Raw genomic sequence first — 22,200 nt, 5'->3', positions numbered from 1 at the left:
ATTCTATTTTTCCAATTCTCGTCAATTTTCTCTCAATTTCTTGTTAATTGAAAATTACATTTTTCCTTTCTCAGTGGTATAAATAATCGAACTATCCTTAAGAAACGAACCACAGAAGGCTCGTTCATCTCATCCCTTAACGATTATCCAACCGTTTTCGCCGTCACTTCTGTTACCTGTTTTCTTTTTTGTTCGTTTATTCGTTCAAGTACTTAAGCTTTATCGTTACTTTAATGGTTAAATTTAATAGTGATGCGATAATACTTTAATAAGGCCCAATAAGGCTGCGTGGGTTTTGCGAACCGTCCCACGGTAATACAAAGTACGACTTTAGCGTTAAGAATTACCACGTGTTACTTTTTCCCTTAATTAACCGCCTAACTTTTTTCTCTTTTTCTTTTTTACTTTTTCTTTTTAAACATTTTTATAGCGCGATGCCTCGCATCGAGTTCATTACACGCGAAAAAGTGTCGGACTTTGTCCGTTAAAAGGAAACAAGATTTTTCACTTTCGCGTCTCGTACGAATTACACTTTCAAGTAGCGAATATTAACGAAACTTTGGGAGAGAAAACGTGTGTACTTGTACACGCTAGCTTATACGTATATAAAAGAATGATCGCCTCGACTGTCGAGACTTTTTTTTTTCTTTTTTTTCAAGACTTTCGATTAGTTATTGTCACCTTGTATTGTTCATTATTAGCAGCTTATACTTTTCTTATGGAAATTCTCACTTTCGCACAATTTTTAATCGCGTTACGTCTCTTGCGTGCGCGTCTCGAATTATTCTCTTTCCTATTTATTTTAATTCGTTCGAAAGAGTATCGGGGGAACACTTGATTTTCTTTTCTTTTCTTTTCATTTTTATTTTTTTTTTTTAACGTGTAGTTGCCGAGTACACGTGTGTAAGTACGTATGTAATGTGTATGTGGGTGTGTCGAGTTAGGTGTGTAGATGGTGTGAGTGTGCTTAATTTGCGTTCAAAGAAGTATAACTTTTGAAACGTTCTTAAAATATACGTGGTAGCGACGTGGGCGAACACGTGTGATACTTGTATATTTTTTTTCTTTTTCTTTATCATTTTCTTTCTATAGATGGACGGTGGAATTAAAATGGTTATCTGAAAAATACATCGAAGAATTTCTTTATCGACGATAAGAATTTGAAAAGTGTATATATAAAAAAGCGCGAGAAAAATCCGTTGGACAGATCATTGACGAACCGCGTATTGTCATTGTGTATTTTATAATTATTGCCTATTTATTTACGTCGCAAAAATCTGTCACGCGTAACGCGTGCTTGCAAGTTTATCGACGTTTTTAATCGGGTCGTTTTTATTCCGGAATTTCGCGACTCGTTTTCGAAACTTATACACGCATGCGACGTCTCTCAATCTCAATACTCACTTGCATCGACTTTTACACATAAACGCCATTGATTATTTACTCCGTAAACAATAATAATCTTTCACTTGGCTTTTTTGAACTCTTGAATTAGCCCCGTACCCACCCCAGCCCACCCAACTTTGCCCTTATACCCACCCGCCCGTCCCTTCTTGCGTTAAATGCACCCTCCCTTACCTTTCTATTTAGATTTATATTCATATTTATATCTATATTTATATTTATATTTATATTTATATTTATATTCATATTTATATTTATATATATATATATATATTTATATTTGTATTTATATTTCATGTACCTACGTGTACATACAATTTTAATAGTACTTTTCTTCTTCTCTCTTTAACTTATTAAATCATTAATCGATACTTTCATACATTCCGCATAAAAAACAAGGCAATCGGATTGAGTTTGATCGTTTATACGTTATCCTTACACCCATCTTTAAGTATTAGTCGATTGAATCACCTCTTATGTCCGCTTGCGTTCACGCTCGCGCATTTCTCTACCTGTACATGTATTGTATATGTATCATACATACGCGACACATGTACAGGTATGTGGATAATTGATGTATACATAGTATATATATGTGTATATATATATAGTCTCTTTTACTTTCATCAATTTTTACGTTCTACTTTCCTCTTTTCGTCGCGCAGCTAATAAGAAAAGATTAAGCTCTTAGTAAGAATACTCTTAGTAATTTTTCTGCTTTCATACACGTATTTTCTAACTCGTTTATTAATTTCCACCCTCTACTCTTTACCTGCATTCTCGTCCGATCGCTACCTCTATTTCACCTTGCTCTAGCGACGCGGCACTTTCTATTTTCCTTAGACATTCGTCGAATTCTAGCTGAAAAGCGGAGGAAACTAGATTATCTCATCGACGGGTGTTCGATGGACCGTCGGTTGATCTAGTGTCGTCTAAAACCGACGGTCGTTTAAAACGTCCTCCCGTCTGGTCGTACTTTCTCGATTGTCCATATTATTGGCGTCGCGTCGCGTTGCGTCGTGCCGTGCCGTTTCGTTTCGTTTCGTTTCATCGTAATCGGATTGCCGACGATCGAGAATCCGTTGTAAGGTAGAAAATTGCTTTTGGACCTGATTCGAGGACACACGGATCGTTTTTCAAACGTACTCTGACCGTGTCTGTATCTCCGTAATACTAGGAACGAACCCTAAAGGAAACCGGATCGAGGCTTGTCTGGGAACGTGCCGAAAATCGCGTAACACGAGCCCCTTAGACCGGTGGTGGCTCGGCGTAAGGGTGGATCGCGGAGGGTCGATAGAGGTGCGGACACGATTGAAACCGTTTCTTTTTCTTTCTTTTCTAATACACGCGTAACTCGGCGTAACTCGTTCGAAAAAGTTTCGTACTAGGTATACATTCGACGAACGCGGAAGAAAACGGTAGGTGGTATATATGTATAGAGAAGGTTTCGATTGGAACACGAAAATCGAGGGTAATATTCGATGGTAAAGCGGCGCGAACCCTTCGTTTCGTGGTAGAATATCGAGGAACACTTAGGGACATCCGCATTCGTCCACCACCATCTTTGGTAGATCCCTTTTGATGATGTTCGAATCGGGGCCGTAATAGATTAGCGACATCGGCGAGAATTTTAGTGGGGCGCAACACGGTTGCATACCGGCCAGTCGATCCATCTTTCGGTATTCCTCGATCACGTGGGTGTAGTAGTTTAGGAAGGTGTCCGGCGTTCTATGCCCCGTCGCGCAATCACCTCTGCAGTAGTTGGCGTAATACCTGCAAACGATGAAGAAATACACCTTCGAGTATTTAGTCGGTGTCGCTTTGCACGCTAACGAACGTAACGAGTATCGCGTTCCTTGTTCGACCGGGGTAAGCCTTAGATGACTACGCAATAATTGCTTGCAAGTTAAGGGTTTAGGGACGTTGCACTTGTAAGCGACACTCCGATTTCACGGGATACCTTACGAGTGACTCTACACAGTCTACAGTCTACAACGATCGACGTCGCGACGGCTATCCGCTCCGCGAAAGTGTTGTCGTCGCGTGCCGTCGTCTAACATTCCTCTTCCTGTTCGTCATCGCGTGTTATTTCACCGACGACGAACAAGAACGAGGATCGCACGGTTGTAAATGAATTAGTAATCTTACCCCTGCGGAGCGATTATCCAGTCGTCCCAACCGAGCTGAGAAAAGTTCACGTAGAACCTTTGCTTGCAACATTGACCCTTTATCGCGCCGCTGCATTCGACCGCCCGTCTTCTCACTCTTTTCACAGCCGCTGGATCGGTGCGAACCACTAGGAACGGTCTGTCCGGGTCTTGTGTACCTGAAACAGGGAATCGTGGGATAAAATATGATCGATCAACGATGATCGAAAGGGATATTCACCTTTTGCGTTAAACGACGACTCGATCACGTGCGGGGAATGACCATTGAACGTCGATACGTGGACGTGCGAACCACATCCGGTACAATCGACTAACAGTGTCAATTTGTCTCTGGTCGTACCTTCGTTAGTCGTGTACCAACTGTTCACCACTCTGGTGACATCGAACTTTAGCCACCCCAATTGACCGATGTTCACACCTAGGGATGTGACCATTTCCAGATGTTGTCCGAGCTCCTACGAAAGCGTCTATCGTGAATATACTTGCTCTCCTTTTTATTTCTCTCTCTTCTTCATCTTTTTTTCCTCGACGGTATTTGTTTGAAGCTTCCCGATCGAGCGAAACCCGACAACCGTAGCCGATAATATCGAACAAATTATCGGTAAGGCGGCTTAAGATCGCGGTACGTTTTAATGGGATTAAATTCATATAAATCGGATAAAAGTGTGAAAGTCCTTCCTTTCTTTTCTTCCGTTCGGGTAGAAAAATGACCGGGGTAAAATCGGGGGATGGGAAACGATAATCGAATAATCAAGGGATTAAAGTTACCTTTCCACGCAAGTGCGTCATGTTGCCGCAGCGTACCCTGAATACCCACAGCGTAATGTTTCTTTGGTTCGTTTCGCCCTGGCGATGGTGTTGATAATGATGGGCGTGTTTGAATTCGACTCTCGCCCAAAGGGTTGCCCTCTTGATTTTCAAAGGTTCCAACGCTGGTTCCCCGCTGGACATCGGGAATTCCAGTAGCGGTTGTCCGTTTAACGTTCTTCCTGCAAATTAGACAAATTTCCGACATTCGCAATCAGCTCGATCGACCGTCGATTTCTTCCAAGTTTTAGATTTCTTTTTATGATAGCAGGGAAAGGGTGGAATGGCGGGTGTCGAAGGATATTCAATCGTGGGAGGAGGCTCGGCTCGATGAAATACAACATAGAGGAGAGAAAAGGTTGTTCGTCTGCAAACGTAACAAGAGATACATCGCGGCTATCGAGCAGGGTGTACGTGTGTGCGGGTAAGTTCACCCGCACGGATCTGCAAATATCCGCGATTGTGTGCGTACGTTGAGTGAAAGCAGGGCGGCTTCATCCCTTAACGGTTTGGTGAGTCACGGAGCGGGAGTCGTTGGAGGGGCGGGGATAAGCACGGGTTGTCTGCCGCCCGTCTGCCTTCCACCATCTCTTCCCCGCGACCCACCTACTATCCCTCTCTTTTCTTCCCTTTTCCCTCTTCTTCCGTTTCGTTTCGTTCCGTTTCGTTTCGTTTCGTTCCAGTCCGTTCCGTTCCTTTCGCGTCTCTCTCCTTTCTTCCCCTTGCTCAATCTCCCCTTTACAACCCACCAACGCTATCACCCCATCCCCTTTCTACCCTTGCGCAACCAGCCTGCAAGCACTACCGACACCGACACCGACACCGACACCGACTCGATACGGGCACGGTCGAAGACTCTTTTACGAGAGCCAACGACATCCACACCCTCGCCGCAACTTCAACCCTCGACGAAAGAGCGCCGCGACGTTAACCACCAAGAGATTCCAACCTACCGGCCTGTTGGTTGTACACGCTTAACCCCTTAAGTATGGACCAACCGATATACGTGTATACGTACTTTTACATGCATAGAGAGACACGAGGATGCGTTTCCACGCGGTCACACATAGAACGAGTACCTAGAGTTCCCTCCTTACTCGTTTCTCTTTCTCGCCCGCTACTTTTATACACCCGGCAGACTTTCCGTATTCGCACCTATTCACTTTCCTCTCCTCTTTCGCGATCTTGCATCTGAATGTCTACCCTCACCATTCCGTAGGTACAAGCTTTCTCTGTCTACGTCGCTCTGTCATTATTGTAAGATCGCGTTGGCCGGAACAAATGGAACGGAAGTTTTTATCGCGTGATCAATATCGTCCGTCACGTATCGCGACGAGCGAGGTTTTGGCTCGCGGATTAGGAGAGCTGCCACGAGACTCCAGGACGTCGTCGTTTCTCGGTATCCTTGTTTCAATAAGACCGTCGCGTTCGTTCCCGTCCAGGATTTCCAGATAACGAGCCGGAGAAGTTGCTTCGAAAGGAGATAGATCATCGATCGTTAGCGAAGGGAATAGAATCGATCCTTTCGCGCCAAAAGCTACCCTTAGGAATCGGTGGAAATTTCTTAGACCCGTTTGTCCATTTCGAATATCTATATCAAGAATCTTTTTCTTCCCCTTTGTTCGACTCCTTGCGAATGGCACAATTTGCGTGGAATGAAAAAGCATCTTGCCATTTTCCTTTATTATCCCTCGAATTGAGACCATTCCGCGGATCAATTTGCGAAACGCAAAATTTTTACCAAACGCCGTTCGCCATTTATATACGTACGTATGCATAACAGTTGGACGGAGAGATTTAAATGAAATTGGACCGTGATACTTAGCGAACGTTCGATTAATCTGTTGCTCTTTGGCCGCGACGGGGGTGGCACGGCGCGACCCGTCGGCCCAATGCCGCCACGTTATTCCATCCCCGGTGGATGATTTTCATTTCGTTTCTCGAATTCGTAAGAAGCAGTCGCGACAGAAATTTGTCGTACGAGTTAATGGTCGCTAGCTCGACAACCGATGAATCCCGAAGGGGCGTCGTTCGACTTTCGTTCGGCCTCGCTCGAGTTTCGAGTGGATCGTGTGTCGTATACTTTTCGAGGTCGGTACATCGGCTACTTTTGCCCCTGCGCCGCAATGCGACACCACTCCGAATCTACATTCCCATTTTCTCGCGTTCTCGTCGCATCTTTCCGACCAGTTAATTTTACGCTCGAGACCGTCACTCGATCGAGCAACTTATCCGTGGATCGTATTCGATTTCTTTAATCCTTGCCATCCCGATTCATTACGATAAGCTGTCGCTTCTTTTTTTTTCGAAAGGTTTAGCCAGGTTGATCGGTTCGATCGATATAAGTTCGTCAGGGCGAAACGTTCACACGATCTAGGAACTCGAAATTCTGGCTAAAAGAGTTTTATTAAAATCGAAAAACGGAGAGAAGGAAATCGAACGTTGAACTTTCCGTGAACTTCCTCTGGTACCGCGTTGAATTAGCACTTGGATGTATAACGTGACCTCTTTAGTTATAGTCCCAGGCGACATTACGATTCCGTATCACCGTATTTCAGTTTCGATCAGTGTCTCCTTCGGTAATTTTCATTTTTCTGATTGCCCGGACGCCTCGTTTCTCCGACGATACTTTTCGTTCTACGTACGTTCGAAGGAAAGAGGAAAAACAGGGAAATTAAATGCTGATCGAGGGATTAAGAAATTAGAAAACAGGAATCTTCAGAGGATCCGGCGTCTCGATCTTGGATTGGATCGACACTGTGTAACGGGGGATGACGGAGTATCTATTTCTAGGATTTTCTCTTTTTCTCTTTCATCCTCCGGCTTTACACTTTCTTTCTCTTTCTGTATGTCTCTCTTTCGTATCTGGACGACTGCTCGTAAACGAGGTTAGCGCGATCGCGGTAGAATGTGCCCGTAAATTTGGTGCGGGAGCATGTCAGCGACGAAAAGAGGGGTCTCCTCGTCGCCAAGTCGTCCATTTAAGACGTCGCGCAGTATAGTAACGCGCTGAGGAAACCCGCTACGAATGAACAGAGCGACGAAAGGAGCGAGCGCACGAGGGTGGAGGAGAAGAAAAGGAAAAAGGAAAAGGGAAGACGGAAAGCAAGGGTAGATGCGAGAAAAAGGAGCCAACGGGGAGAAAAGGAGTGAGAGAGAGAGAGAGAGACGAAGATATTATTCTTAAGATAATGATCCACGGTGGCCAAGAAGTTGTCTGAGAAAAGGCAGCAACGTTACCGACTCTATCCACGCGGATGGACCGTGCGCCGCGACGCGCCGCGTCGTGCGTCGATCGAACCCGCCGACTAAACTAAATTGCACCAGCTAAACTGTAAGGTCAGATCGTAAAGAAGAAGGCAAGTGGGAAATCCATTTTGGCGAACGTCTCGAAACCATCGAACGTTCCTCTCTTTCAAACTTTCCAGCCGATCCCTCGATTTTCCTCGACTTTCCTCGAGCAACGACGATTTTTCGAAACACCAGACCGGAAGCTGCGAAAGATTCCCTTCGATATGGAAACGCGTCGACAGAGAAACATTCGTATTTTCTTAAAGAGAGGAGAGAAAAAAAATAGAGGAATCGAAAAGCGTTATCGCGCTGAACCGACGCGACGTACGATGAATAAACGAAGCAGCAACAAAGGACGAAAGAAAATCTTATTTCATCGTCCTGCAAAACGAGCCGGAGAAATGCTGAGGCAACCGCGTAGAGGGGAACGAGAATCTAGGATCGAGATAACGGCAGAGGTTTTCGCGAATTTTTATCGCTCGATGGACAAAGAAGAATCGGGCAAATAAATCGTAACATTTCGGGCTTGCGAAATTGGTCTACTCGGATTCATCAAGCAATTTCTTCTATCCGGACAAACTGGAAACGTTTCGTCGACGAAACATTCCAATCATTTCATTATATTTACGACAGGAACGTTGGTCTAATGAAATTCTGTTTGACTAATTTTCTCGTCGATTTTTCCACGGTGAATCGCAATGGTAAGTGTCTAACCCGAGAGTTTCTTCGACCTCGGTGCGAACCTAATTACGGAACTACGGTGAACGCGATACTGACGTGTTACTCTGAATAGTATCGCGATGTTTGCGCTGAGACCGGCGATATAGGTAGCTATTCAGGTATATCGTGCACCTTAGAGGGCCGGGGCTAGTGACCGTAATACGGTCAGTCAAATAAGAGGGTCAGATATAGCTTGTTGGTAACCCTGATCCAGATTTATCGCCACGTGGTCGCTCGCTAGGTTGCCATTCAAATCACGTGCCGCGATGCTGCTGTGTCCGAAATCTTCGTTCCACCGCTGTTTCTTGCTGCATAGTACACGCGTTGGAATGGCTACTACGCTCCGTTCAGGTGGGACGTTTTGAAAATTATTACCGGAACGGCGCAGAAGGTGGCGTTCGTTGAAAAATCGTGCGCGTTGCAAACGTCGCGTGCCGAGTTGCCACCTGAATCGTAAATCACATTGTCGCGGTATTATCGTGCATGCACGCGATACGTCGCGATACAGGTTCGCGAACAGCGATCTTTCCACTTTGTTGCATTTTAAAGTTTTCCAATAGTAATAGGGAAAAGCAACCTCGAAATAGGGAAAACTGGGCGTTTCCGAGGGAAGCAGCCGCGCCTCGTTGATGGAAGAAAAATAGATTTTCTCGAATGAAAAAAAAGTGGCCAGGTTCCTTTACGAAGGTAACAAGAATCGCGGGTAATTAACGCGACTAGCGTATCGAACTAAACCTCTCTTGTCAACGTTTTACAACGATCGGGGTGAAAAATGATGTTCGCCTCTCGAAGCTGGAGAAAATTCGATTTTCTTTCTCTTTACGGTAAAAAATGTCTGAAGCGAGCGCGCCAAGCCGGGATCGCGAAGATTAAACGGATCGAGTACACGGGGTTGGTGAACCGTAAAACTCACGCAGTTTGGACGTCGTTGGGTTACGCGATCGGTTAATATGCAGATCGAGATCTTCGCTGTGTGCCAGATAAACGATAAAAAATCAAGAAACCTCCGAGTGGAATGGGTATAAAGATAAAGAAAAGACGAGATAAGAAAAGAAATCTACGAAAGTACCTTCAAGATGAAGGATACGTATGTAAAGACGAGTAGAAATGGAGAAATAGAGAAAAGTAAAATAGCATATCGCTGAATTCTATTGTAGAGCATGTAGCGCGGCTGGATGAAGAAAGTCAAGAGAGAATAAAGGGGGTGTAGCAGGAGATGTACGAAGAGCGGCGCCCCGCTGGAGCCACGTGCATCGATCTGACTAGAGGCGCCAGCCGTCCTATCCGTCGGCTCGTTCGTCCATGAGTTCGACCCTGTCCCACTCCAACGCATCTCGAACCCTCCTATCCCGCTCTCCGAACATCCCGTCAGCCTCCCTGCTCCGATATTCCCACCCTATTCTTCCCATTCCCATTCCCCATTTCCCGTTCCCCTTGCCTATCGCTCTATCGCAACCCCTCGCGGCCATCTCCTCCTCTTCCTCTTCTTCTACTTCTTCTCAACCCTTTCCAATCTCTCTTCTTACACCAGGAACCCTTTGTCGAACGGCAGGACACAGAGAGAACAAGGGAGGATCTCTCCCTTTTCTTACTTTACTATCACCGTCTGGAAGGTCGCGTCTTAACCCATGCACGCGGGTTCGTCCCTTGGATTCAACCAGGTTGAACGAACTCGAACGCTTTGGTACACGAGTTTTCCTCGCGCAACGCAACTGCCGCTAAATCTCGCGAAATAAAACGCAACTACAGTTTTGACACTGAATTTCCGGATGTAACCACGCCTTTCTAGTAGAAGTTTAAACCGAATTTCCCGATCGTGATTATTCTTTTTGCCTAAGAATCTTTCAAAAAGGAAATTACGTATCTTTTGTTTCGAAGAAGAGAAATCGCGCGGAGGGTTGGTTGTTGTTTTGAAAATTACACGACGATCGATCGAACGAGATTGTTCGAGGTGTCCAGGGTGAAGTAGTTCGACCCTGTCCCGCTCGAAACTATCTTCAACTAGTTGTCGTCCTGGTTCGTCAACCCCCATGTCGTGACCTTCCAAGACTTTCCAGTATCCTCGACGACCATCCATCGTATGCGCACGCGAATCCTCTTGATGCCCCGGCGTCAAGCTTCAGGGAAGGGGCTGAAAAATTCGTTTCGACACCGCCCGCGCCGCGGATACGCGAATCGATCGGGGGGATCAATAAACATCGGTTAGACTGATTGGGTTAGGTAAAACGATCGCTCGTCTTAACTCGGGAAATTCAAGGTCAAGGAAACGTCCCTGGGCACACTTTATCGCCGCGGATTTGGAACGGATTACCGAGGGTGTCGCGTTTAATGCGCTTCGAATGGCCGCGATTACGTCCCGGCATATTACTTAATCGAAGACTTACGCTCGTTTCAGTCGCGTCGGTAAACAGAACGGTGCTAATGAGATGCTGGGTGGAATTTTTAAGCCTCGCTTTTAACGAGTAGATTCGTGTTCTGTACCAAAGGAACTCGCGGTAGCGTTAAAAAGTAAGCTTTCAAAATGGAACCTTGCCCCGTGATAAATACGCGTGCCTTGCCTTATGTAATGTCTTAAGGCACCCGCAGTGTTTCGCTGTTCAACTCGAACGTTGGTTAAACGCTTTATACAACGAAATGATTCATGCAACTTTAATGATTGAAAAAGGAAAAGGGAAGTATAAAAGGTAACAAAGAACGAAATTTATTCGTTTGAAAGCAGCTAAAGGCTTCATTTCCCATAGATGAGAAGAGGAAAAATTTCGAGCAATCGTACGTTTTCGGGTGATGGAAATTGAAATTTTCGTGGCATCGAAATTTGTGCGCGCACCTAAGAGGAAACGAAGAACGAAAGGGACGGAGGAGGGTGAAAAACAGAGAGACCAGGACTCGACGGATCCATCTAATTAACCGGGGCAAATGATTGTTGGCAGAGCGTGTTGCGTGGGGCCGCCAGCCATGCGTACGGACAAGTTAGTCGTCCGTTTCCAGGCGCGACTATTACTACGCTTCTGCAATTCCCTGTCACGAGTAATGGTTTCCTCTCGTACATGAAAAACTCGTAGCACAATAAACCGCCAAAATTATGACCGCAGGCTTACGGCATCGGCGATGCTGATAGAATGGACCGGCAGATATGATGGTTCCGAGTGGACGGGGATAAAAGAGAGGAACGGTTCGAGAAAAGAAGCCGGAAAACGAGGAAAACTGGCGGCAATGACAAAGCTGTTTCGCGACTATTCCATCTCTCAGCTTCTTTCTCGAAAATTTGCCAAATTTTCTGGGCGTTCGATTTTTCTAGCCCGAGGGGGAGAGAAAGGAAAACTTCTAAACGCATCCCGTCCGTGCGGATTAATCTCGCGCAATGCGACGTTCTCGTTCGAAACGAGTTTCACCGAAACGCGTACAGTTCAATTACTTTTCGTTTAACACTTTTCCAAACTCGTTTTGCCACGTTTCCCTCAGGATATTCGTAATTAACTAAATTTGAACGAGGAGTTCCGCGTCTTTTCTTTACGTTTCTTCTCGAATTCGAGCGTAACGCGTGGAAACAACGGATCTCCCATCCGATGGTGAATCGATCCTCCGTAATTCCATCGTCTGTCGCATTAACGAAAAAAAAGAAAGTCCGTCGAACGAAAAGCTGGTAGCCCGTGCAACCAGGGGAATCAATATCGGAGAAGCGATGGTAGTTTATAGTTTCTTTAGTTTCTTCAAAAAGAATGACGTGTTCACCGGCTATCTATAGTGGAGGGCGACATTAACGTCGAAGTATCACGCATGCCGCATTACGATGCGGTCTCTGATACAACGCTATCAGAAAAGCCGTGCAAACACGAATTCGTGTACGCGAAATATTCCCTGGTCCACCGACACGACCTCTCCGAGCAATATTTCTCCTGGAATGGTCTGCTTTCGCGCGCGGCATCGATCTGCGGATTGGCTAACAAAAAGAACGATACGGGAGATGCGTCGAGATGACCAGAAATTCGAGTAAGCGAGTGAAAACTGGGGGAAAACACGATTTACCGATTCCTTTTCCGTAGAAAATGATCTTCGGTATAGAGGTAGACTGGTAAGGAAGATCGATAGACGACGCTCGGCGAAAAGAAAGTAGTAAATGATGGAATCTCGTTAAAGGCTCGTTAATTAAACCGTGGCGAACGTTAAGTAGGAATAGCGTGGCAGGAGCGTAAACGATCGCCAACATTACTGCTCACTCTCTACCGGCGACTAGCTCTATTACCCTCTTATCGTTAAACTTGGAGTTGCTGAACTACGGAACGAACTATAGACCGCTGTGGCGTGACACCCATGTCCGCGAGCCACGTGGCTCGAGGCGTGTGGCCACGCATGCATGCGAACCAAGGTGTCATTCGTGACGTTACCCCCTACGTACATCTTTCGCCTTCTCCCTCTGCCTAACGGCAAATTATCATTTTCTTTCGCGATTCGATCCGTTTCACTTTTGCGAGCTCGACCGGAGGGATGAAACGAATCGAATCACAGGTTTCTCGAGTAGCGTGCCTAGTGGAAAATTGCAAAAAATCGGCCCGATCGCGTTCCCCGTAATTCGGCTATCGATAAGACGTGGGATAATTCTAGGGATGAAATCGTTATTAAGGCGAAACTTACCGGGCTCGGCGAACGTGATAATCTCGGAGGTTCTCGCGTAGAAATCGTCAATCTCCTCCTGCGAGTTTTGAGCGTCGCGTTCTCCGTAGACTTGATAGGATGAACCAAGCCTGGAGTTGTCTTTAGCCGAACTCTCGGCTCGGTGATCGAGATTTTTATAGGAATACTCGTCGCCGCCGTAGAGAAAGTCCGGGGAATAGACGGTGTCATGGTCGTCGTTCGATCTGTCGGACGGATAACGTAACGAGGATTGTGCCTCGGCTCTGTAAAGTGTCTCGAGCGCCAAATGCCTAGGCACCGTGGCCAAAGTTCTGTTTACGTCCGGTCGCGTTCTAAGGCCGAGTTTAGTTAGTATCTGATGCTTGATCGCCTCCAATCTGAGATCGTCCGGGCTGGGCGCGGCGGTATCCTTCGAACCACCGCCCCGATTCGTCTCGTGAATATGCTGCTGGTGTTGCTGTTGATGCGGGCAACCGGGACAAGTATGATGATGATGATTTTGTCGCGGTTGTACAGGCGACAGTGTTAAACAGCAGAGCGCCAATCCTATGAGAAGCACGTTCGAAGGTAGCAGGGATCCTCTGTATCTGGAAAGGATACGAGGCGAGGAAGCCAATTGTGGGGGTTGTTGTACTCGACAGTATGGAGCTGTATCGATCGGTGGATCGATCGGAGTTTCGGCATCGGCGTATGTACCGGTGATATTACCGGCGTTTCTACGTCGACGACACTCGTGCGTCTTCTTCCGGAAGAGCCTCTCGTTTCGACCCGCGTTCGAGCTAAGTCCAGCTCCGTACGGCACCTGGTGCATCTCGGCGGCGAGTCACCTCCTCCACCCCCACCACCACCTCCTCCTTCCTTTTCCCTCGGCCTCCTGTTTTCCTTGTCGCCGATCTTCCGTCCCGTTCGCGATCGGTGGATCCGACTCGGTTTCACGCGATCGCCGATCACCGATCCGATCAGGCACCTTTCTAATACTACCGATTGATCCAATCGAATGGAGATGCAGCCCGATCCCGGCGTGCTCGTCGATTCTATTACTACGATCGAAGGGAACCCGATGGTCGGCGTGTTTGATGGGAATCCTGGCCTCTGGCCGGCGGTACAGGGACGAACGGTTACGCTTACAGGAACCTGTTGACAGGCTAAAGATCGACGATGACGATGACGACGACGGCGACGACGACGACGACAGGGAAGAGGCATTCTCGCCTAAACCCCCCATTACCAGCTACCCGGTGCCGCTGTATCAGGATCGATCTCACCCGCAAGATGGACCGCCGTAACCGGGTACACCCTATTCGCGTTCTCGGCCATTCGCGTTCTCGTTTTAACCGTCTTGCACGTCCACGGGTACGCGCCTTATCCTTCTTTCTTTGCCTTCTTCTTATTATTATTACAATATTTCCCTTCTTCTTTCACTCTTCCGTTTCCTTCGTTTCGTAACGTTTCCGTCTTTCTTATCCGCTTCTCTCACTTTACTCTTTTACTACGTTAACACCTCGTCAAATTATCCTATGCGTTTTACTAAGTACGATCGGAGTAAGATGACAATTTAGCCGTGCGATCGGGATTATTCAACTCGTAGAGATCGCGTTTGACTCCGATCGGTTTCGATACAAACGACTAGGGTCTCCTCGACTTTCTTGGACACTTTCTACGCGTACCTAATATCTCACTACGACTAAGATCTTCGGAATGATGCACCATTTAAAAGCCTGGCACGGCTACACGAGTAACAAGGGGCATTCGTGCCGAACCGATCCTTTCCTCGACAGGATGGATCCCCCTGTGTCTGTGTGCGTGTGTACGTTTCTCTAGCTTTCTTTTTATCGGCTTTCAACACAGCTTCTAACCGTTCAGTGTAACCGCGATCCTCGACGCGACTTCTCGACGTTCACGAGCCATTGCGGAACTATCGATCTACCCGCGTACATCCTTCTCGATCTATCGGATGCGGCACGGCTAAGCTGAAAGGCCCGTTTCGCTTATACAAGGGGTGGAAAATATGATCAACCGTAACTGTCCGTTCCTCGCGCGTCTTTCTAATTGTCGTGTGTTTTTCTCCTTTCTCTTGTTTCGCCTCGTCGATATCATTCACGATAACAACGAAACGCCAAAGGATCCCTATTACGACCGAAGCACGCTTGTCGGAGGCGCGCCGGACACTGAGGGGCATCCACCACCACTACCAATACCGATACCACCACCGCCGTACCATCACCGCCAGCAGCAGCAGCACCAGCACCACCGGCACCAGAAGCAGCCAGCAGCAGTAGCACAACCACCACCACCACTATCGCCACCGTAACCACCACCGACCAACGAAACACTATCCACCCACCCACCACGATATAGATACCGCAACAACCGGCTAAACTCCCCGATAACTTTATACAAGCGGTCCCCTATACCTTTACTTACCAACTTGCCTCCGTGCCTTTTCTCCTCTATCTCGATACACGGTACTTACATGTACACACATTAATACTCGAACCTCGCCGTGGTCGCGTTCGTATCCTCTTTCTTACGTTCTTCCCTTTCACACCACTTTCTGTACCTGCAACGGTACATCCTCCGGCTGACCGAATCCTTGGACCACGTGTTCCAACCCCAGCTGGAAAGTCGGCCTTTTCGAAAAATACGGTGTTAAACGTAGGGATAACGTAGATAACGGAAGGGTGGGAGAGAGGAGCAAGAAGCACGGACCTCGAAGAGTCACCACGTGGCTCACGCGTGGTACCGTGCGCTACGTGTATCCTTCCGTTTCGCTCTTCCGTTGAATTGTTCAACCTCCATGGTTGTTCTACGAAATGCGAGTTTTCTTAAATTTAAACTTCGATCTCGAGGTATTTCGTAGACCATAGTTCGATATCAAAGAATGGAGCTAAAGAGCTTCAAAGGATGACTCGAACGTTGAAACGATGGAGGATTTTCTTTGCCATTTGCTTTTCTTTCTTTCGATCGACGAATGTAACTGATAATCGTCGTGTCAATAGCGGCTGTAACTTGAACGGTTCGCATGTAGACGGTGTAGAAAAGCAGCAGAATAGATTGAAAGAAAGATAGAAAGAGAAGCTAGCTAGCTGTAAGCATATTGATCAGAAGACGGTAGTTGGCCTCATGCCACGTGGTGATGCTGCGAGAGGCGCCGGTCTTTTCTCCTATTATGAGCCAAGGTTTCTATCTCCTTTCCTTACTTTCTTCTAGAATCGTTCGTTTCTTCGTCGTAATCTTTCCTAAAATCTCTCCCACTTCTTTCTATTCTCTCTCTTTCTGTCTCGGGTAACGTACACGCATACAGAGACGCGGGCTGCCACGCGCACTCCACCCCTTTCTGTTTCTTGCTTTTCCATCGTTTCCATCGTTCTCCTACGTTCCTCCTTACGCGTCAACCGGGTTACCGAAACGCTTGTAATCGTTTCTACCGAAAAAAGGAACCGAAACGATCGAGACCGTCTACGATTTCTACCCGATCCCTGATCCCTCGGCATCCGCATCGAAAGGATAACTTCGGGATCGCTTAAATTAAGACGTCAGGTTAATGAGCTAACCCGCGTCGTTCAGGTGTAAAAGGTTGCTGCACCCTCTCCGTTCCTTTCTTCTCCTTACTCGCCTTCTTTCCGCTCTACCTCCGCCGCGATGTTCCCGTATCTGTGTGCGTGGTACCGACATCGCTAACCTTGAATAAAGGAGAGATTGAAAAAAAGGGAGAAAAGGAGCAATGTTCACGTTATACGAGCGAGACCAGATAGAAAGGGGAACCGCCTTCTTGGGTGGCTACAGGTTCCGCGATTGAGGCTCTACCGCCTCGCAAACCCGCTCGCTCCTCCATCGCTTCGCTTTTACGTTTCGTTTCTTTTGCCGACTCCGAGGCGTCGATAAGAACGTCCCTCGTACAACTCGCCACATTACCAACGAAGAAATTGCAATTTCGTACGCGACTTCCGTTTATCGTCCACGGAAAACGTGGAGCACAGAGGTCGTGTTGCTATTCTATCGACGGTCGCGAACCACATTCGTTTATTACAGGTAGCAACGATCGATCGTTGCAATTTTCTCACCTCGTAAAATACGGTAACTGAAATTACCCGGCTATATAAAGAGCGTCTGCTTTATCCACGGCTGAGAAACAGTCTCTGCTTTATCGAAAGTCGAGGCTAGCCTGTGTTATCCTGGGATAGGATCGATCGGAGGTGTTGAAAAAATAGCGATCGAAGCGGGATCGTACGATTTTTTCGAACGGTGGGTGTATCCGTTCGTCTAGACTCTAGATGGAGGAAAACTTTTTTAACGTGGGTTCTCGTTGTTATTGTTTATCGCTGTGCTGTGAATCGAGGGAGGCGACGATCAGACACGTAGTCTCGTCGAATATGAACGAAATAAGAATGCAGAATATATCGTAGGGGGGATGGGAGATGCGAAGGAGAGAATCGCGAGCTGGTTCGTGACGCGCGTCTGGGAGCATTCGAATTAGATTGATCTATCATTGTCTTGTCTGGCAGTCGTCTCGACCGTTGATTGCAACCGGAGCAAATATTATCTTCCTAGAACTGTCGTGATGTTGCCGATCGTATTTGCACCTCCCATCGATCATTCGGCTGCCATTTCTGATGCGCACGACGAAAACGAGACGCAACCCGCGGAAATTTCGTTTATTTCGTGAAAGTTTTTCGCGGTGGCAACGCGATAACCCGGTGAAGGGGAGGTACTATGTTGTCGGTGAGGCTCGTTTTCATGGCAGAAGGGAGACAGAGAGAGAAACGAGAGAAAAAAAGGAAGAGACCGAGAATGGACAGAACGAAAGGAAACGAAAGAAAAATGAAGCGAAACGAAATGAAACAAAATGAAGCGAAACGAAACGAAACGAAATGAGGAGGGAAAGAAAAAGAAAAAGATGGAACGTGGTTCGAGACGGTTTGATCGAACGCGGATGTGCGTGCAGTCGGCGTCGGCGGCGGTCGACGATCACGAATCGGGGGAAAATTATAGGTACTCCTCTTTCGTAGGCTGTCGGTTCGATGCTATCTGTCTTCTCCTTCCGGGAATTTCGCGGCATAAATAGGAAACCGTGGTACGCGGGGTCTGCTGCGAGCCGTACGGGGCTGGTTACGACTACGGCTGGGGCAGCATTGGAAAACGCTAGGTAACAAGGAATATTCGGCACTCGCCACGATTTATTCACCCCTCGGCGACGAAAAAACTAGATTCCGAGCTGCACGAAAGCCTTTCATATCCTCCCGGTCGTGCAGACTTTTTACCCGTGCACACACGGTGCAAGCTTGATCGATATCGGCTCCGTCGTTCATTTCTTGTCTCTATGAACTTTGATCCACCGGCGCGTTTCCCTACGACCGCGACAATTTCTATTAAAGACACCGGCGTTATCTCGAATCACCGCGGTATAATTATACACGCGAAGAAAGTGTATCGGTGAAAGTCGCGGTATTCAAATAGAGCCGTAAGGAAAGAAGAAGAAAAGATAGAATAGCCAGGGATGGCGTAGGAATAGCGGAATGATCCCGGGTGAGCATTCAGGTTTCGGTCGTTTGGGTGGCTGCCTGGCTGCCCGTGTTACCCGATGCCCCCTTCACCTTCACTGCACATATAAGGGCTGCCAGTCCCACGCACGAACCAGCGAAAAAACTGCATACGCATACGATAACGGGGGTGCGTGCCTGAGGGCTATCCTTATGGGGCTTGGGGAGGCCATACAACACTTTAGTAACCCCGTAATACCTCCCCTTTCAGGCAGCCAACTAGCCTCCGAGTATAAAGTAGCCAGCCACTGCGCCTCCTCTCTCTTGGCCCGTGTATACCGAGATTAAAAGGCTGCTGAGGGACTCGCGTCGAAAGGGATCCCACCTATCTCGGAACGGATATCTGACTATTTATCGAGTGCTACTCGAAGGAGGTCCCTCTATTGTTCGAACGTAACGACGTTGGAATTTTCAGACAATCTCGATCGAGTCGAGTGTCACTCGGCTTTCTCCATCGAGGACCGTAAGGACTGCGTTTGCCCTCCCTTTGCCCCGTACCGCCACGAACACGACTCGAGTCGAGTCAACTCAACTCGTTCCAGTCCGATCGAATGCGTGCTTCGTTGCCTACGTGTAATCGCGCGAAACTGAAGCAAACCGAGAACCACCTCGGTTATTCTACTTTCTATCGATCCTTTCGAACAGGAAGTTCGACGTCGAACCCAGGACGTTTTACTTCGTTCAGGCGGTTTAACAAATGCCGTTCGCGAATGATGGATCTAGAGATCGAAGGGCGGGACGAGTCTTCTGAAAATTTCCGAATTCCTTCCGTCGACGTGCACGGACGATAGCGCGAACGAACGTTCCGGAGCTAAACGCAGAGCGCTAGAAATACACCGTAAGCCGTAAGTTAATTCAAGTGCATCGCCTTCGCTGTCGCTACGTAGATATCGTACGCTCTTTTCGCGAGCACCCTCGTCGAACGAAAATTTCCCAGCCCCGCCTCGTTTCTCCTCGACGTTGAATACCTTCGAGGATTCCTCACCCTCCGTCTCCCCGGTTCGTTTCCGTTTCGAATTCTCGACCAGAGGCACTGCCGGAAGAGCGCTGCGTTTACCAAACTTTTTCGGTATCTCTGCTCTGTCTGCTGAAAGTTGAAAAAAAGAAAGAAGAAGAAGAAAAAAAAAAGAGAGAAAAGGTCGCGCATCCCCTTTTATCGTTCGGAAGCATCCCTCCGTCGTGTTGGTGGCGCGCTCCTTCGGTGCTTCAACCCTTTGCGAAAAGTCGCAAGGTTGATGTACCCTGACGCTGGAGAGAAGGCACCACTTCATTCGAGACACTAGAACAACGAACGAACCCCAACGTTTCTCCTGGAAAGCTCGAGTATCCTTCTCCAAATACCGTATCGCATTCCTTCCGAGTTTACTTTAACGAGTTTAAACTTTTAAACGTACCGTTGTTGTCGAAAAACTTCGTTCCTACCGGCGGTTAAATGGCTAGAATCGAATAGTCAGTAAACGATAGAAAGGCTGACATTAATTATCTTCTATCGTACGCCTTTGAAACCGCTCACTCGTAAAATGCAAATTCACTTAATAGCTATGGCTCCGTTCATTTAAGTCGGCTCATTAAACGAATCGTAAAACGTACCCGGCCAACTACCATTGCCACTATGCCATTTGTAATGATAATCGCAGAGTGCCAATGGCTGACGAAAAATCGGCGAATCGGCAGGAAATGCACCTTTAGAGGAGTGGGAGGAATGGAGGGATACGAATGGTAGATCGAACGGAAGGGGACTGTCGTGTCGAGCGATAGTTGTTCGAAATTAACGATCTAAATACAAACGCTACTGTGAGAGACAATCGCGCCTTGTTCCGAGTGCGAGATTATTAAGACACGGTCTCGTCGCGACGCGTCGCGTCGTGCCGTGTCGAGAGTACATGCCGTCTGCACGGATTGATGGTCAGGCCAGTGGCATCGAAAGCTCGTTGCCATTCGTCCGAATGCACAACTTGTACTCGCGATTACTCAATCGCATCGTGAAAGCAACCGCCGACGTTGATTATATTATCTTCGTCTCTCTTCTCGAATTCATTCGCGCTTAAAGTCGATAGGCGTCGTCCGTTGAAACTCGAACGATTAATTTTTATAAAAACCTTGAAACGGTTAAACGGAATACGTTTATAGTCGACTTGAACGTCGACGTCAACCGGGATTTTCGCGTTTCTCTTTGGACGAAAGGGGAGCAGTAACCCGACCGTCGGCAAGGACGAGTGCTTGTCGCGGCGTCGAAGAAAAACAATAAAACGAGAATTGGCACGTCTGGCGAAACAGTTGACTGCCGTAAAGTCAACTGGCTGACTTTGTCCACTTGTGCATCCGAGGATCGCGTTATGAGCAACATCTCGACGGTGCATTTTCTCACTTTGTTCTCCCTAATGCGAAGCCAGTTTCGCCCGGCACCGTCGAACCGCGCTTATTTCGTCGTACTCCGATCCTTAATCGGCACGAAAACAAAGGAACGATGATAAATTAAAGAACGAAGAGATCGTGTAAACTCTTCTTGTTTGCCAGCTCTTTCCGCTCGTTTTTCGGTAAACATGACCGATAACATTGACAATGATTCGGCCCACTGACGAAAAGAACAGTCGGTCAGACGAATGGTCGGTGCATTCGTCAGAGATAGAAGCCGGTCGTTACGAATGCCTAAAAATCCATTTTTTTTCTCACTCGCGATTACCGCTTTAACCTTTCGACGGAAAATCGCGTCGGTCGCGATTGCTTCTTGCGTCTCGCGTGAACAACTTGTGCGAGAGCGAAGAAAGCTCCTTCTATATTGGGTCACCGAGCGTGGTATTAATACAAACGAGATAAAAAAGCACATACACGCGTACTTTCTCAACAGAGATCTCTTTCACCGCGGAAGCGAGTGTTACGAAAAACAGATTCTTCCTCATTTTTTTTATTTTTAACATTTTTTCGACCTTCAGTTATCGAGTGACTTTCAGTTGCACCGATTGCACTTGCATCGAACGGATGCAACCCGGGAAAAGGTAGGCGAATATCGTTGTACGCTCGGTGATACGTGAATTGCGTTTCAATTATTTCTGCTCATTGTTATCATCAACTTTTACGTACAATTCACTTACATCGGTGTTTATTATCCGTGCGAAGGCCGTCCTGTGTTGGCAAAATTCTTTCCTCGTTCGTATTCGGATTCGCAAAACCGATTTAGATACCGCGCCTCCCCCGCAAGTACCGTTGACATTATTTTAACCGAAGTAGCTCTAAATTGATCGGGGATGTGTTTCGGGAAAAACCGAAGATCCCGGCATTTTTCAGATTAAAAAAATACTTCAATGAAACGTTTCAAACAAACAAGAATCGAACGGAGAAATGATACTCGGGCTCGTTTAACTTTGACCTTAAGATATTGATTAAAAATATCGATATCATAAAACATTTGTTCGTTGCGAAGAAATAGCGGATATGCAGCGTAAACGAACCACTGGCTTTGTACTTTGTCGTATCAATTTTACGTAAGTATTCTGCGTGGGCCTGTCCTCTTTTCGTGTTTGTGAAATTCTGGCAAGTTTAACGCAGTAACGAAAGTTTATCGCGGTAAATGGTCACCGTGAACCTCGTTACGATTAGACAGGGAAGAAATCAGGAAAAGTGGCGTGCAATTAAACAAT

At 47.1% G+C, this 22,200-nt stretch overlaps 2 protein-coding genes across 2 annotated transcripts in view; one reads left to right on the top strand and one right to left on the bottom strand.

Annotated features, from left to right (window-relative positions):
* The window catches only part of LOC117604640 (X-ray repair cross-complementing protein 5-like), a 55,533-nt gene that overhangs the window by 7,666 nt on the left and 25,667 nt on the right, over window positions 1-22,200 (top strand).
* Actbeta (inhibin subunit beta) lies at window positions 1,620-13,864 on the bottom strand. Its single transcript, XM_034324144.2, has 5 exons — window positions 13,023-13,864; window positions 4,341-4,561; window positions 3,793-4,027; window positions 3,553-3,730; window positions 1,620-3,177 (listed from the first exon to the last, which is right to left on the bottom strand). The coding sequence occupies exons 1-5, from the start codon at window positions 13,831-13,833 to the stop codon at window positions 2,937-2,939; spliced, it is 1,686 nt and encodes a 561-aa protein (XP_034180035.2). The 5' UTR covers window positions 13,834-13,864; the 3' UTR covers window positions 1,620-2,936.

This window comes from Osmia lignaria, chromosome 7 (genome assembly GCF_051020975.1).
Source record: "Osmia lignaria lignaria isolate PbOS001 chromosome 7, iyOsmLign1, whole genome shotgun sequence".
NCBI classification, from domain to species: Eukaryota; Metazoa; Arthropoda; class Insecta; order Hymenoptera; family Megachilidae; genus Osmia; species Osmia lignaria.
The sequence above is the reverse complement of the archived record's forward strand: the minus strand, read 5'-3'. Positions and strand labels throughout refer to the sequence as shown.

Excerpts from the sequence above, each read along its gene's own strand:
- Actbeta (XM_034324144.2), bottom strand. The coding sequence starts at position 13,833 with ATGCACCAGGTGCCGTACGGAGCTGGACTTAGCTCGAACGCGGGTCGA. Across the intron at positions 3,731-3,792 it reads GTCGTCGTTTAACGCAAAAG|GTACACAAGACCCGGACAGA; the intron begins GTGAATATCCCT and ends TCCCTGTTTCAG. Across the intron at positions 3,178-3,552 it reads TGGATAATCGCTCCGCAGGG|GTATTACGCCAACTACTGCA; the intron begins GTAAGATTACTA and ends CATCGTTTGCAG.